The 16,135-nt window shown below is 54.3% G+C and overlaps 1 protein-coding gene across 1 annotated transcript in view; it reads right to left on the reverse strand.

The window, feature by feature from the left end:
• Positions 1 to 12,482, reverse strand: part of LOC104858045 (golgin subfamily A member 2-like) — an 18,818-nt gene extending 6,336 nt beyond the window's left edge. The window contains exons 1-11 of the mRNA XM_033763405.1: positions 12,430 to 12,482; positions 12,264 to 12,333; positions 11,792 to 11,907; positions 11,434 to 11,547; positions 10,424 to 10,642; positions 10,272 to 10,344; positions 9,981 to 10,060; positions 6,866 to 6,940; positions 5,275 to 5,450; positions 4,089 to 4,218; positions 1,385 to 1,469 (exon numbers count right to left, since the gene is read on the reverse strand). Coding sequence (XP_033619296.1) covers positions 1,416 to 1,469; positions 4,089 to 4,218; positions 5,275 to 5,450; positions 6,866 to 6,940; positions 9,981 to 10,060; positions 10,272 to 10,344; positions 10,424 to 10,642; positions 11,434 to 11,547; positions 11,792 to 11,907; positions 12,264 to 12,267 — 1,041 coding nt within the window. The 5' untranslated portion in view covers positions 12,268 to 12,333; positions 12,430 to 12,482 and the 3' untranslated portion in view covers positions 1,385 to 1,415. The remainder of the gene's footprint in view (positions 1 to 1,384; positions 1,470 to 4,088; positions 4,219 to 5,274; positions 5,451 to 6,865; positions 6,941 to 9,980; positions 10,061 to 10,271; positions 10,345 to 10,423; positions 10,643 to 11,433; positions 11,548 to 11,791; positions 11,908 to 12,263; positions 12,334 to 12,429) is intronic.
• Between the last annotated feature and the right edge of the window lie 3,653 nt (positions 12,483 to 16,135).

A 16,135-nucleotide genomic window follows, 5' to 3' on the forward strand; every position in this document is an offset into this window, starting at 1 on the left:
AAAAAAAAAAAAAAAAAAAAGGTCTCACCACTTCCCCCGCTGTGCTTTACATTAGTGCCATAAAGCAAACTCTGCCCCCGCTTTAGGATTAACAACACTACAGCAAAAGATATACTGCCATTAATCCTCCTCAAAATACTCCCTCTCACTGTGTACACACTTATAATATCATTCTTGCTTTCCGCTTTTTTCATTCAAAAATCTTTACTACTGCATGTTTGTACTATACAATGATTACATGCATTGATAGGATTTTGTAAATGTATATAACACATCTTCATTCTATTTATCTCTCCTTCCCTTCCTCTTCCTCCTGCTCCCTCCATCTCTTGGTCCTCTTCCTATTTGCAAAAGATCTGTCTCTTTGTTTCCTATTTTCTTTTATTTTGCTCTTTATGCTTTATATTTCTCACACAAGAGGAAACCATGCAATATTTAAGCTTTCATGTCAGTTTATTTCACTTCTGACTTGGTCTGAGGTCTCCCCGATCACAAAGTTTTCTTTTGTATGCACAATGAACTTAAATTTTAAATTTTTTGATATGATTTTATTTTTGACAAAACTAAAGTAGAAAGTTCCATCTCAATTAGATATTAATGAATGATAAGCACTTAGTAGGCTTAAAGTCCAATATGAGAACCACTCAGGACAAAGACTTTGTCTTAGTTCTTTTTTTATGCCTCCACAAGAGGAACAGAAGAGAAGGACCCATAAATCTGGAAATCCATTGACCTAAAGACTCTTCTTTTGTAGAATCAAAGTTTGAATCTTAGATCCAGAAAAAAAAAAAAAAAGTGTACTATCAGCCAGAACTAAAGAGCAGGTGAACAAACAAGATGATCTTCAGCAAAACTGAGCAAACCCAGAAATCTCCTTTGGGAAGCTTTCACTGTTTCCATAATTCACCCTTCTGTAATGTTACAAGCTCCCAGAGAGTCATGCCTGGGTCTATATGTCTCCCACGGCTTCTGGACCACATCATGGGAGACAGATGAGTATTTTCTGAGTGAATATTATCGGTAGCCCAGGAAATATTGAAAAACTCAGTTTCAACTGCACAAAGTAGCTCAGGAAACGGCAAACATTAACGTTTAGAACCTCATTGGAAAGAAAGTTTCCACCTACCCCTTCACTATCTGAAAAGCATACAGCTCTGTAGGAAATGCCTCCCTTTCATGGGCCTGGTATCAGGTCCGTATGAGTAGACCAGGACAACACGCGGATCTACTGCTCAAGGAGGAAAGAGTTTAGGAAGCTCCTTTCAAGATCAGACCAACAAACGTTTTCAAAAGCCTCCTGGGAGTAGAACTCAATTATTATCCCCATTTTATAACTAAGTTTAACAAGGTGTCATAACATAGTTTAGGCTGACCTTGAACTCACCTTGTAGCCCAGGCTGGCCCTGAATTCATAGTCATCGTCTTGACTCAGCCTTCATAGGTCTGTGCCACCATGTCCAGCTCTTTGGCTGTATATTAGAGAACACTAGTCATTCCTTCTGCAATATCCAATCAGTTGTGAATCCAAACTAATATAGGCAGGGTCCTGAGAAGATGTACAAAGTCGGGATAGGGGGAGAATGAGGACTCCTTGAGAAGGTTTGCCTGAGTTTGAGTTTCATGTTGTTCCATGACTCCGTCATCACCAGGTACTGGGAATGTGGGGTTGACTCATCTCCTCCGAAGGTGAGCTGCCTGTGGGTATCTTGGACAATCAGCACATAGCAAGTTTGCCATGTGTTGTATACGGACCAAAGTTCTACTCTGGAAATGCGCATTCCGATTTTACCAAGAAGGGCAACAGTAATGCCATTAAGATGGTCTTCGCTTCACGAGAGCTGCCATGTTACTCATGAGGCTTGCGTCTGCCTGAAGGACACTTTCCCGCCAGTCAGAGGGTCTCAAGTCTCTACACATTTTTCTTCACTTGGCTGCTGTATTTTTATCTGTTTGTCAAAAATTCATTCCCCTTTTTATTTTGTTTGTAATTTATTATAATTTTATTAGTACATGTTCACAAGCCAGAATGATTACATTCACGGCTAAACTGGTATACTGAATAAGGGTAGAATGCCCTAGCTGGTGTATTAAGGTACAAACAACAACCCATAGATTTTTCTCCAAGTGGCTTCTATGGAGAACACATTCCCTGTACCAGGTATTGCCACCCTGGATGATCCCTTTTATGGCAAATGCAGGGGGTAGCAGTGCACAGTGTAAGAGCCTAGCAGCATCTGCGAAGGACAAGGGAGTATGTGTAGTCACACGGGGAGCCTATGACAGCACGGAGCAGGTCGTGAGCTGACGACCATGCATGGAGACTGAGAAACTAGTTCCTGTGTCATGGCACAGACGGGCATGGGGCTGTCTGCAGCTCCTACTCCTCAGGAAGGATTCTTGGAGCTAGAGGAGGACAGGTCTTCCTGAGAAGGGCTTGTGCTGCCTCACTGCAAAGCTCACCTTGCTGCAAAGGTGGGAAAATATGTGGAGTCTCTGCACATCAGGGCAGTGTGTGAGGGAGCTCAGTGCAGAGCCCATGGTGACCACCTAGGCTGGGCAGCCCTGGAATTATGCTCACTCGCCTGGTGCAAGAGCACAGAGTTTGTGGCATCTCAGGGAGAATCCCCCCTCTGGTGGAGTCCACACCCCTCGACAAGGATCCCAAAAGCACCCAAGCTCTAAGGTGGACACCCAGGCCTAGAGGTAGATTTCTGCTTTGTTTTTCAAATCTGATCAAAAAAGCCAGGTGAGGTGCTATAGCTCTGTGATCCCAGTAAGTTGGCAGGAAGAGGCAAGAAGGTCACGCGTTCAACCCCTGGATAGAAAACAGAGCTACTTAACACTGAGACTTTATAACATCCTTAAAAACAAAAATGAAATGGGCCGGTGATCGGGTTCAGTGAGCAGATACTAGGTTCCATCCCCAGTCCTGAAAAAATCTTTACTGATTTGTAAACTGTCCAGAGCAGAGGGTGCTCAGACAACTGTGTCACATGTGGAGGCCACTGAATGTGCAAAGTGGGTCCATGACATGACAGAAGACCTGTGTCCTGACACACTCGCCACCAGCAGCAAAGACACACAAGCTTGAACCCTAGGAAGAAGACAGACAGGAGGAGCGCCTCAGGGGAGGCCTCAGTGCATGCTCACAGGTGACTCTGACCGTGTCTCCTTACTCATTCCTATGGCATTTCTTGTTTTACTGGAGTAAACAAATTCTTGTATTATTCTAAAAAGCTGGAGAATAACTGAACAAGAGAAAGAAACATAGATAGCATCTTTGTACGAATTTCCACTGTATAAAAAATAATTCGTAGTCTCTTTCGGGATTCTGTGGCCAAAGAGAAATCTGATTGCAGAGGTGGGAAAAATGTAGACTCGGCCATCTCCAGGGATGTCAGCTGAGTCGTGGCCTGGCAGAAGCAGCAGGCGAGAGGGGAAGAACCACTCACATGTGCAGAATGAGGAAAATGCTCAGGACCGGCACCAGCAATGACAGTGGCACAATACTGAGAAGGCACTTCATGCCACCAAGCTGGTTGCTTTAAACAAGACTAAAATCTTAACTTTTATTGAAAAAGAATTCTACTGTTTACATAAATCCAGAAAACAAGAGCAAATATATATGCCAAAACATGACCAACAGTAATGGACGGGAATGGCAGGGGTGGGGCAGGAGTTTGGCCCAGCTGGAGCTCAGGAGCTGATGCCCATTGTGCATCTGTAGGGACCCCCAGCTGTGCAGCTGGTGGAGAAGGGGCTCCTGGCCGTGGCTCTGGCTGTGGTGCCATAGCTGATGAGGGAGCTACAGGTGGAGCTGGCACACACTCTACAGGTGGGACTTCAGGTTGGGCTAAAGCTGGCCCCACAGTTGCAAGAGAAAGACACATCAGCAAGGGTCCTACCCAGGGCAAAACCTCCCCACTGCCTGTCAGAGAGAGGTCTGTGCACAAACCCACCCCCAGGGAGTCTTCCCAGACTGCATCCTCCCCCTGGACGCGGTGTCTCCTTGTTCCTGGGTCTCCTAGATCGGGAAGCTCTCTCTGTGCCCAAAGTCCATGCCCTCCCACGTGCCCACAGAACCATACCCCAGTCCTCCTCACTTGGGGCTCTGCCTCCCTGGGCTCAGTGTGCTCCTGTGGGTCCAGGAGAAGTTCGTCTGCTGAACTTCCCGGGGCATGCAGCTCTAGTAAGGCGTCAAGGGCAGATGACACGGACCTGGAGTGGACAGAATGAGCAGTAAAGAGAGAGGCCCGGCCTTGGCTCCCACACTACTTGCCAGGGCACCTGCAGGGATGGACACGTGGGCCTTCTGGCCAAGGTGCAGCTCTCCCCTCTCTCCTTGGACAGTTAAGCAGTCCTGGCCCAGGCAGCCCTGAAGCCCGAAAGAAGGCCCCATGGGGTGGGGGGACCTTGTCCAGCAGTTTGAGCACCTCTGCCTCCTCGCGGTGGCCTGACACACTGAGTCTCTGCCCATCCCCACGGTCAGCTCCCTGAGGACTGGTGTCTGCTGGGTGGTTGCACTCAAGGGCGCAGGGTTGCTGCTCCATAACTCAGTGTCTGAGAGGTGAGGGGCAGTAGGCATCTGTCCTGCCCTGCCTCCCCTCAGGCTGTCGCTCATGGAGCAATGTATTCCCCAGTTCTCTGTGCCCTTCTGGGCGCCTCTTGCCCTCTTGGGAATCCGTATCTAGGGGGGGCACAAGGAGTCTCCTCTACTGCCTTGTGAGGAACACCTGCTCTGTGGTCCAGGCTGACTGTGCAGACCCCAACTACATTGAAACCCCAGAGGGAAGGGCTTTTAACTGCCCTGGTGATGGGACCATAGTCAGTGCCCCAGTGTCCCCATGGAGCGTCTCTACGTATATTTCCGGAGTGATGTAGCCACCTGCTCCTTCGTGAGGTCTGCGTGGGCCTGGTCCCTTGCATCCCCCAAGGATTCCTGCTCTGGGACCACCCTGAAATCTGCAGAGTGACTGCGATCTCCTTTACGGTGAACACAGCAACATTCCCCAATGCAGGGGTCTGTGCACAGGAGGCAAAGCTCACCCGAGGGGATGGAAAATCATCCCCGAGATTGGGTATGGTCTTCCAAGGGGCCAACCCCAGGGTCAGGGTCCACACTTGTGATAGAGACCCCACTTCATCCTACAGTCTTGAAATGAGCCTGATCTTCTCAGCACCCATTCTTCAGTGTTGCAAGCTGGTGCTCGTGCGTTCCTGAGACTTGGAGTCCCAGTGACCAAGGCCCACCATGCTGCTGAGAGCAGAACGCACCTTCTCAGCATCCCCTCCCGCAGGAAGGAAATGCAAGCCCTGGAGGGGTCTGGGAAGGAGCCTTCACAGATGGAGCAGCTGTCCAGGAAGGCCTCCGTGGGGTGGGGGGGCATGCCTGCCCGTGCGGTCCTCACCATGCAGACCTCCACCAGGCTCTGGGCCTCCAGATTTCCAATCTGTGATGGGACAGTGGAGACATGGAATTGGGGTCCCACCCACGGCTCATGAGGAGGGCTGAGGATGAGGGCCAGACCGAACTCGACATTGGGTGTAGTGGCTGACACCAGAAGAGGCACAGGAAGGCCCCAGCAGAAAGTGATCCTCAGGGTACAAGTTCAATATTACAAGGGACACAGAACTGCTAACATTTTCAGGCCTGACGCTTCGCCGAAGAAAGGCTGATGTTGCTCTGTGCGTGAAAAGCAACAACGCTTGAGTCCCACGACCCCTCCCCAGGGAAGAGATGAGTAAACAGAGGCTCCTCCTGGGACCCCAGGTCCACTTAGGAGGTCACACAGAACGTGCCCCGGGTTCCTGTTGCAGTGACCCAGGAAGAAGTCAGGTCCAACATTCTTCTCCGTGGGAGGCTGAATGGCCGTGCTCACTGCCACCCATGGAGAAGGTCCTTCAGCCCAGGGGTCCTGGACATCGAGCAGCTGCCACATGGACACGTGGGCCAGGACCTACGAGGAGGTGAAATGGCAGAATGAAATTATGAGAGGATAGAAGTGACACGGTGTTCCTGTTCCTCTTCCGATGTTCCCGCCAACATGTGGACGGTGACCTTGCCCCTGGTCAAGTGGGGGCTGAGCAGAGAGGATGTGCTGGTCGAGGACAGGGGGCCCAGATTTCTTTGGCACCAGGACCTTCCTGAACCGTTTCCTGGGCCCTGCAGGGAGATAGTGAAGTGGTTACCTGTCCCGAGGGCCCCTCTGTCCTCCCGTGGCCTCAGGGCAGAGTCCCCTCTGCTCACACACATACTCCACACCCCAGCTGGCACCCGTTGTTATTGTGGCCCCAGTGTGTGTCACAGCACAGGGCACACAGGCCCCAGGGACATCTCCAGGCCGTCGTCCTGGATGAGGCTCTGTGGGGACTGTGCCGAGCAGGTGGCCAGAGTTTGTAGACTATTGGTATAACAGTGCTTGCACGAATAAAACAACACCTGTGGTAGCCGTCATTGGCACCCCTCGGGTGGTGCCCCAACCATCCCTTTGTTGTTCTTCATCTTTAGGTGAGATAGCGTCAATTTGCCTTTCTGATGGGGTTTGGGCCCATGCCTCTATTCTCCTGCTCTACAGGAGCGCTGACTTGTCAGGGGAAGAATGACATCAAGGAGGCAGGTGGCCCCACCCTGCTGACTTTGGCGCTGGAGTCTCCACCCCGCTGGACCTGGCGCACGGCGTGAGGACGTCCAGCGTGTTATTCACATCGTGTGAATACATTAATTTAAAGAATGACATTATAAAAGTCCGCCATACGGGGTGGGGGACCCGCGCCCATCTGCTTGGCCAGAAACTGTCTCACGCTGGCCGCTCTTCTCCCTGCAGAAAGGAGGCCAGGGGCCCTTCTGCGCACTTGGAGCTCTCACCGAATGGTCAAGCCCTGTCTTCGGAGGACAGGTCTGAGGCACTGCTTTCTCCACAGCCCTTCCACAGCAGTGACCCTGGGAGGGGAAAGAGAGGCACAGAAAATGGAGGACCCTGGACACACTCCGTCCTGCCCTTTAGCCCAGGACGGGACCCCATGTGGACTGTGCCCACAAACCTATGAGGGGACAGAGCCATGTTGCCCCAGACCAGCCATAGCCCAGACTGGAGGATGTATTCCCATGCAAAAGAGGTCGCTTGCCAAATGAACCAGAAGTAACCGGAATCTGCAGCCTCAGGATGGACTGGCCAGGATCCCACTGGGCACAGTGCAGGTGCTCCATGCAGCTCTTTCCTGGCCTTATCTGCAGTAGCCTCGGAGACCAAGCTAACTAGAGACTGAGTCCATTGCCCCCGCATCCATAAACTTCAAAATACAGGAGACGTTTGAGGGGCACTTTAGATTAACATGGCCCTTTCCACACCTTGCCCGCACAAGATTCCTGTGTATATGGTGGAATATGAGTTTCGTCCATAGCATGGAGTCGAGTCACCAGTCTTCGGAGATCCAGGGCTGCTGAACCAGTCCCCTAGAGGATTCTTACATGGTACCAGCGAGTCCTAGCACTAGGGGGCATGGCCGCAAACTCCACCTGGCTGAAGAGGGGCTGGGGTCTGCACTGGGCAGGGCTGGACACGAGGAACCAGCCCCTGGGTGTTGGCGGGCCCAGGACCAGGGTGGGAACTCAAAATCCTGCACTGCACATTAGCACCCCTAGATGCTGCCCACCATCAGATCTGACTCCTGTCTGTGGCCCGGTAGGGCAGGATGTCCTTGGAGCCCCCATGGCGGTGCCCTCGCCCTGCCCTCGAAGCATCCAGGTGACAGGACAGGAAGATGCCACCCTGCCGTGCTGGACCAGCTGGCGGTGACTCTCCCTCATCCTTGTCATTTTCAGTCAGCCCAGGACCCTGGGAGGTGAGCAGGCCAGGCCAGGCAGCCAAATGAAGCCATTTATTCCCAACCACGGAAATCAAATTCAACAGGACCTGTGGGACCAGTGCACCACGATCCCATCTATATCTCCTCTTCCTGTCCTTCTGACCCATAAAGAAGTTGTATAAAAACAAAATGTTTTCTAATTTTTATTTAAAACATTTTCTAAACATTTTTGTTTATGTTGTGGAATATCTGTACGTACAGGAGATCAAACTTGGTCCCTGAGCTGGGGAGGCAGGCAGGGGAACCACTAAGCTGAATTCCTGGCCCAGAAGTTAAAACATTTTCAATGAAAAGGAAATTTGTGGCATTTCCCTTGCTCCTATAGGGGCAGGGAGCAGGGGAGGAGAGGAGGGACAGGGAGGCAGGGACTGAATGGGGAACAGTGGGGACAGAGCCCTGGCCCCGCTTCTCCAGGCTTTGCTGGAGAAAGGCTTTGAATCAAATTGAGCTGTGTGGTGTCCTTTTCCTCAGCGAGGTAGCAAAACCGCGTGCAGAGCACGAAGGGATGAAGACCCAAGCCTGGGACCTGATGGGGTTCTCACTCTCAGGCAGCTGGGGTTGTGGGGAGGACCCCACCTGGGCCTCTTCTCCTGGGGGCTCCTCAGGGTGAGCAGGGCTCCCCTCTGGAAGATCTTGGGAGAGAGAGCAGCAGACACTGAGCACTGTGCCCCTGCCCACACCTGCCCCTGCCCCCTTCCAGGCTCCACTCACTACCCTCTGCAGCTGAAGCGGCAACGTCCTAGGTGCCCCTGGGCCCTGCCGTGGGCTCCTCACCACGGGTCTGTGCGGTGGCCACCAACTGGCCCTGATAGGACCTGCCATCGTCCTGCCGCAGCGCCACCTGCTGCAACACAAGCAGCTTTACCCAGAGGGAGAGGGCGCGGTGGGAACCCTGACTCCGCCCCGGAGATGTGCAGCCCTACCTGCAGCGCTTCCTGTCCTGGGCACAGCTGGCTGCTGTACTGCTGCTTCTCCTGCCCGTCCTTATCTTCCTCCCCTTGTTCCTTCTCATCTTTATTCTGCTCTTCTTTCTCTTCCTCCTTAATGTGCTCTTGTTTCTCTTCCTCCTCTTCTCATTGTGTTTTTTCCTCTTTCTCACACTGTTTCTCTTCCTCCTCCTCTTTCTCCTCTTCTTCTTCCTCCCTCTTCTTCCTTCTCCTCCTCTTTATTCTGCTGTTTCTCTTCCTCCTCCCTGCGTACTTTTTCCTCCTCCTCCTCATACTGTTTCTCTTCCACCACCTCCTCCACATCCTCAACCTCATCTTCTTCCTTCTCCTGCCCTTGTTCTTTTTCCTTCTCCTCCTCTTTCTCCTCCTCATCTTTACTATGCTCTTGTTTCTCTCCCTCCTCCACCCCTTGCTCTTTTTCCTCCTCCTTCTCCTCTTCCTCCTCCTCCTCCTGATGCCCCTCTTCTTTCCCTACCACCCACTCTCTGGGGCAGATGGCAGCGAGCTCTGCAGTGGAAGGAAGACAGCAGTCAGGCATCACTTGCAGGGTTCCCAAGCCCACACCTCACAGCCTCTGCTCCCTAGGCCATGGCCGGCTCACCAGTGTCACCCAGTTCCTCATGGAGCTCCGGGCAGGGATGCTCCTGCTCCACCCATCTCTCCTTGGTCACTGCCTCCTCCTGCAAGACCCCAGCAGCAGCAGGAGCCAGAGCGGCAGGGTCAGGGCTCCGTGCCCTGCTCACCTGCAGCTTCCCCGTGGGTACACGGTCACCACTGCTCCTGCGGGTGGGAGCCCCCTCCACAGGTGTGTCCTGGATCAGGGCCGCCAGATGGGCCACGCACTGGCATTGTCCATTCTGCTGCCTCAGGCCTCTGGGCAGTGGAGCCTGGTGTTCCTGGGCAGGGTGAGGATCACCAGAAAAATGCAGTCTGCAGAAGTGGGTGTGGCTCCCGAGGGGTCACTCCTGACCCAAAGGGGAAAGGAGCAGAAAGGAGCTCCCCGCTCTCACCGGCGCCTGTGTTTGCCAGAGGATAAGGTCTGAGCAAAGACTGTCAGGGAAGGTGTGAGGTCCACGGAAACGAGAGGGTGGGAAAACCAAGGCACTGGGCTGTACGAAGGGACACAGCGGGACACGGGGAGAAGAGACACAGTGCAGTCATGCTCACCAAGGCCTCTGAGCTGCCTGAGTCTTCGGGGATGGTGGTGTTGGACCCCGGAGCCTCCACAGGCCTTTGCTCCATGTCCCCTTCGTTGAAAAATGGGAGCAGCCAGGAGAGTTCCCAGTGAGACCCACAAGGGAGGCAGAGCGGCCCCAGGCCCCTCTGCACCCACCTGTCAGGTCCCCTGGGCCACCACCCCCTGGGGGAGAATGAGCTGCACCGCAGAGGTCTCTACCCACTCCACTTTCAGTTTCAGAGCACTTCTCAGCTCACCCTGCCCCGGGCAGCTCCACTCACCTGCCCCAGCCAGGGCCAGGACTCTCAGCGGGGCTGCCTGCTCCTCCTGCAGCCTGGAGGCTTTCAGGTCCTCCTGTGGGCAGCATGCAAAGTGCGAAGTCAGAGGCAGCCGGGGACCCCCCCCACAGGACCCACCTCAGCAGCTTCATCACCTGCATCTCCTGGCGGCGGATCCTGTCCAGGGCCACCATTTTTTCCTGTTCTGTATGTTGGAGCTGCATTGCCAGGTTTCTGTGCAGAAGAATGCGCCTACACAGGGCCTCCTTCTCCGTGGCCAACTGCTGCCAGGACTCAGCATGCTGCCACACCTGGGACAGCAGCTGGTCCCCCTGCTGCTGCAGGTGCTGGGCCTCCTGGCTCTTCAGCGCCATCTGCAGAAGAACCAGAGGTGAGGGCAGGTGGGCCTGCTGCTCCAGAGCTGGAGCTCAGGAAGGTGGCGGGGGAACTCGGGCCACCTGGCCTTCTGCACACAGCCTCAAGCCAGAGCCTCCTTTCCCAGCACTTGAACTTCAGACCACAGCTGTGGAGAACCAGAGGAAGCTGACCCACAGGCACTAAGCACTCTCCCCACACCCTGTACTTCACACGCATTGTCTTTTTTCATGCACCAGGTCTGAAGGACAATGCCACATCCTTTTCAAGTGATGGGCACCCAGGCTTGGTGATGTAAGGCACAGAGCTGCTGGGACCAAGGAGCCTCCCCTCCTATCCTGAATCTTCCTATTTTCAGGGCTCTGTGGCCTCCAGCAGGAACAGTGAAATCAGGACCCAGGCAGAGTCCAGACCCACCCACCACTACCTGTCAGAGGCCCGGAGCTGGAAGCAGTCACAGAAACGCTCAGGAGCACAGTGCAGGACTCTGGGGTCACCTGTCCCCGAGCTGTGAGAGATCAGTCCTGGACGCCCCTCCTCCCCATGGGTGGCACGACTGTCCTTGCATAGTCCCAGGGGGTGGGAGTTACCAATGCTGTGATTTCACACAGCTTCTCCTGCAGCTCGCGCAGCTTCCTGGCCAGCGCCTTCTTCTCAAGCTGCTCTGACTGCAGCGCGCTGGCCAGCTGGTGGTTTTCTTCTGCCTGTGGAGAATGGGAATCAATGCCACCGAGACAGTCCCCATGGGTGGCACGACTGTCCTTGCATAGTCCCAGGGGGTGGGAGTTACCAATGCTGTGATTTCACACAGCTTCTCCTGCAGCTCGCGCAGCTTCCTGGCCAGCGCCTTCTTCTCAAGCTGCTCTGACTGCAGCGCGCTGGCCAGCTGGTGGTTTTCTTCTGCCTGTGGAGAATGGGAATCAATGCCACCGAGACAGCCAGGCCCGAGTTGCCAATCTGGCTGACCATGGGGCAGGGCAGAGTGGAGAATCATCCCCTGTCCCCAGCAGAAGCTCCAGCAGGGTCCTGCCTCACGGGCAACTTCACAGTGGAGGCCTGCAGAGCCCCACTGTGCTGTGGGGAGAAGGGAACTGTGCTGCTCTGCCTTAAAGGACCTGGTGGGGAGGAACCCGGGGAGCATCACGCACCAGCCTTAGGACACTGTCCTGCATCTGGGCCAACTGCCGCCTCAATTCTTTGAGCTCCCTCTTCATCTGAACTTCCTCCGAGGGCTCAGCTGGGGGCTCCAGGGCTGGGGTCACTGCTGAGAAGGGAAGCAGTAGTAAAGTTCTGGGCCTCTCAGTGCTCAGCCCTCAGTTCACGCTCCTTGCCCCAAACCTTGGCTTCCTCATGCATGACTTCTCCTGCCCGATGGAGGCCAGTCTTGAAAAAGCGCTCTCCCCTACAGTTCCTGTGGGGGGTTGGCAGTGGGCACAGCACCCCTCTCTCCGATGGGGACACAGAGGCTCAGACAGATGACAGGATTGCTGGCTCCTGGCACAGAGCCCTTTCTGTTTGGCCCAGTGCCCTTGAATGCACCTCACTCCTTGGGGTCAGGGTAAGCCACACCCCCAGCCAGCGATCAGGTCCAACTCCCAGGTCACACTTGTCCTCACTCACCCATCAAGCTCCTCTCCAGCTCCTCCACTTTGGCGCCTCGTTGTTCCTTGGCTTCCCTCAATGCCCTCAGCTGCCCAAGGCACAGGGCACAGTCAGCAGGGGGGGACTGCCGACTTCAGGCCCATCCATCCCGCCCCTCTCCCACTTCTGCCCCAATGTGCCTTACCTCCTTCACCCCCTGCAGTTCAGTGGAGACCCTCCTAGGGGTGGAGACACAGGGTCAGGGTACAGGTAGCTGCATGGGGAAGAGGTTCAGGGGCAGTGGCCTGCCCTGACCCCTCAGCCTAGGGACTGCTGCCCCAGAAGGAGACACTCACTCGTTCTCCTGAAGGAGCCGAGCCTGCGCCCACTGGCAGCATCCTGGCTGTGTTCAGAGAAAGATAGGAAGCTGGGATTCTACTTCCAGTAAGACTCCTGCAGGGGTTGCCTGAGCCCAGCTCCCTGCCAAGCCCTCCACCTCCCAGACCTCACACCCTGGCATCTGTCAGAGAGCCTGAGCATAAGTGGCTCTTCTCACCAGCCTGGCTTGCCTTGAGGCCGAGCAAAATCCAATACCAGCTACCAATCCCCCCTTATATTTAATGGCACTGCTGCTGGTGCGACCCAGGGCTTGGCATAAGCTTGTCCCGCACCCGACCACTGAGCTGTAACAGATCTGGCCCTCGAATGCAGATTTCTTACCGTGCACCTGACACTGTTCTCACGCGATCCCTGACCCTCTACTGCTGTTGGAGCCCCATCCCCAGCAGCCTGGGCGACACTGACTGACCTTGTCAGGAGGGTGACAGGCTCCACCAGTAGATGCACGCATTTTCTGTATGCTTTGCCACTGTGGGCTTTTTAGGAACTCTCTCAACTGCACAAAGGAAAAGCAATAATACTGATGAAAATGATGAGCCCTGGTGGCCACATCCTCCTCTTGCCTAGTTTCTACAGCCCACTCTCATGCGTACCATCAGCTGCAATGCACCAACAACCTACAAAGTGCTGTAATGATCAGTTAATGCCTGAGCAAAGGAGCTCTCCATGTGTCTACAAGGAAGGAAAGGAAAGAGACTTGGCACCATGCTACTGGCCTGTCGACCCAAAAACTGGTGACACTGCAACAGCAAGACCATCAGACTGATTCAAGCCTGAGACTCAAAACCATCTCCAAATAGAAATAATAAAAAATAAAACGTGTTGGGCATGGAGCTCTGTGCCTCCTGGAACGGACCTCTAAGGCTAACAACAACAACAATAAAAAAATAAAGCCACAGGGCTGAGGATCAGTTCAGCAATAGAGAGCTTGTCTCCCTTGTGCAGGCTGTGGGCTTATTCAACACTAACATACACATACACACAAACACACACACACACACACACACACACACACACACACACACCTTCCCAATTATGCCCTCAAAGAATAAGCACTAAGACCTCCTCCTCTGAGAGCAGAGGGCAGTAGTAGCTGGCACACCAGCCACAGGCAGCTTTGACAAGAGAACCAGGCAGGGCCAGGAGCACAGGTGACATGCACCCCCAGCTCACATCCGTGAGTGCCAGCAGCACGAGGCCTGTATCTGAGGCCAAAGCCCTGCATCCACCATTCACCTTTCCTAGAGAGCCTGGCTGTCCATCCGCAGTCTGGGGAAGCCTGTAGCTGGCTCTCCAAGTCTGGAAGTGGGTGATCACCACTGAACTGGACTGGTTCTGGCTTCAGGCCCAGCATACAGTGTGAATTAGTTTTATCTGAGTACCATGCCTCTTCTGGGACACAAAAGCACAAAGCCCAGCATCCCAGGAGGGGCGGTGTCACACTGCGTTAGTAGGGGACCGGGTCCAGGCAGGCCTGACAGGGGCCTCGGATAGGAGGGAGCCCTGGTTCCCAACCCACAGTCCTGACACAGGTCCTGACAGAAGCTCGGGCTGAAAGCCCTGTGAGCCCTGTAGCACAGGGGTGGTAACAGGACATCTGTCATGGCCCCCAAAATAACAGGAAGGTGGTCTGCTCAGGAGGGTAGGCTAGGTCTGGCTGCAACCAGGAAAACCTCGTCTGCAGCTGAGACTAAGAGGGACGTGGCGCCATCAGAACTGAGAGGACTACAGAGTGATAGAGAAGACGACGACGGGAGAGGACTCCAGGTCCAGGATGAACAGGTCTGGACAGAGGCCTGAGAGGCAGGTGGGCAGGCCCAGGAGGTGACGGGGGGTTGTGTGGTCACAGCATGTGACATGTGGGGCCTCAGGCCAGGTGGTGGCCAAGGAGTGCCCACCACAAGAGGACTGGAGAGACGGTGGGAGGCAGGCAGCCAGCAATATGGGAGGACAGGCTGGCGAGGCTTCTGCTCATAGCACGCTGTGCCGAGCAGGCAAAGGCGTGTGGAAATGACGTCAGCCTCACAGACTGGATAAGGAGTGGGCACAAAGCCATCCCAGGTCCTGCAAGAGAGCAGGACTGCAGGCAATGATGGGCTAACCCGAGGCTGGGCTGGGGATGCAGGTGCCTCTAGATGCTGGAAGAGGAAAGGAAGCAGCAATCCCTGTCAGAGGGCGCTCCACATTGGCAATTGGACAGGCGTGACAGGACGCTCACCTGGAGGGTTTGCTTTCTGTGAGGAGACAGGTGGGCACATCTGTCAACAGAACCCTGGATGCACTCATGCGTGGGAGCAGGTGGCATACAGGACAGAGCAGGCTGCCACCAGCACCGACCCTCAGGAAAGCCCCAGGCCCTCACCCCAGAACTGCCAGGAAAACAGTGCTGTTCAAGCAGCCTCACAGCAAAGGGGATCCTCACAGATTTACTAGACGGACCAACCTGCAGAGAGCTACACCCCAAGAACAGCACCCACGGCGCACACAGATCACCGCGAAGGTTTTGCATTTACCAATGACAGCCAGGGGCAGCAGCTGCCTAGAATTGCATGGGGTCAGCACACCCAGCGTTCTCAATTAAAGTCCTTGCTAAACAACACACCGAGCCCAGGAGTGGCCACACAGCTGACACCGCAGGTCCTTCAGAGGACAGGCTGGACACGGCAGTGTGGCTGCTTTCACCTTTGCAAGTGGAATTTTAAACCAGAGCAAATGAAAGCAACCAGAGTACCAAAACAGCACCCACGGCGCACACAGATCACCGCGAAGGTTTTGCATTTACCAATGACAGCCAGGGGCAGCAGCTGCCTAGAATTGCATGGGGTCAGCACACCCAGCGTTCTCAATTAAAGTCCTTGCTAAACAACACACCGAGCCCAGGAGTGGCCACACAGCTGACACCGCAGGTCCTTCAGAGGACAGGCTGGACACGGCAGTGTGGCTGCTTTCACCTTTGCAAGTGGAATTTTAAACCAGAGCAAATGAAAGCAACCAGAGTACCAAGCCTGCCGAGCCCAGCCAGTACCTAAGTGCCTCACAAACCCAGCTCTGGGCTGCAGGGTGAGGTCAGTGGACTCTGAAGTCCAGGGGCGGCCCAGGTCCTGGGTCTCTCTTCAGCGAGTGGGAGCCACCAGGGACCTATGAGAGGAATTTCATTTGGAGGATAGCACGCAGAAAGAATGCAAATCAGTTTATTTTACATTATTTCACACCAGCACCTGCTAATTTAAAATAAGCCTTCAACCTCTGAAATACAGTCCTCTCATCATGCCAGGAAAAGCCCAAATGCCAGGAGCCTTCCCTGCAGGACTGAGCCCATACACCTTGCCAAGGAAGATGGACATCCGACCTGCCAGCTTCAGGGTCCGCTGGGGAGAGGCTGACTGAGGGTCCCCAGAGCAGCACCCTTACTGGTGTCTAGACCGCAGGCCCTTTGGACTCACTCAACTCTTCACATTAGTACGGTTAGTACTCTTAGGAGGCCACTTCCCCACATGTCCCATTAAAAATCA

This window comes from Fukomys damarensis, unplaced genomic scaffold, assembly GCF_012274545.1.
Source record: "Fukomys damarensis isolate Sample0158 unplaced genomic scaffold, DMR_v1.0_HiC HiC_scaffold_14, whole genome shotgun sequence".
In the NCBI taxonomy this organism is placed as follows: Eukaryota; Metazoa; Chordata; class Mammalia; order Rodentia; family Bathyergidae; genus Fukomys; species Fukomys damarensis.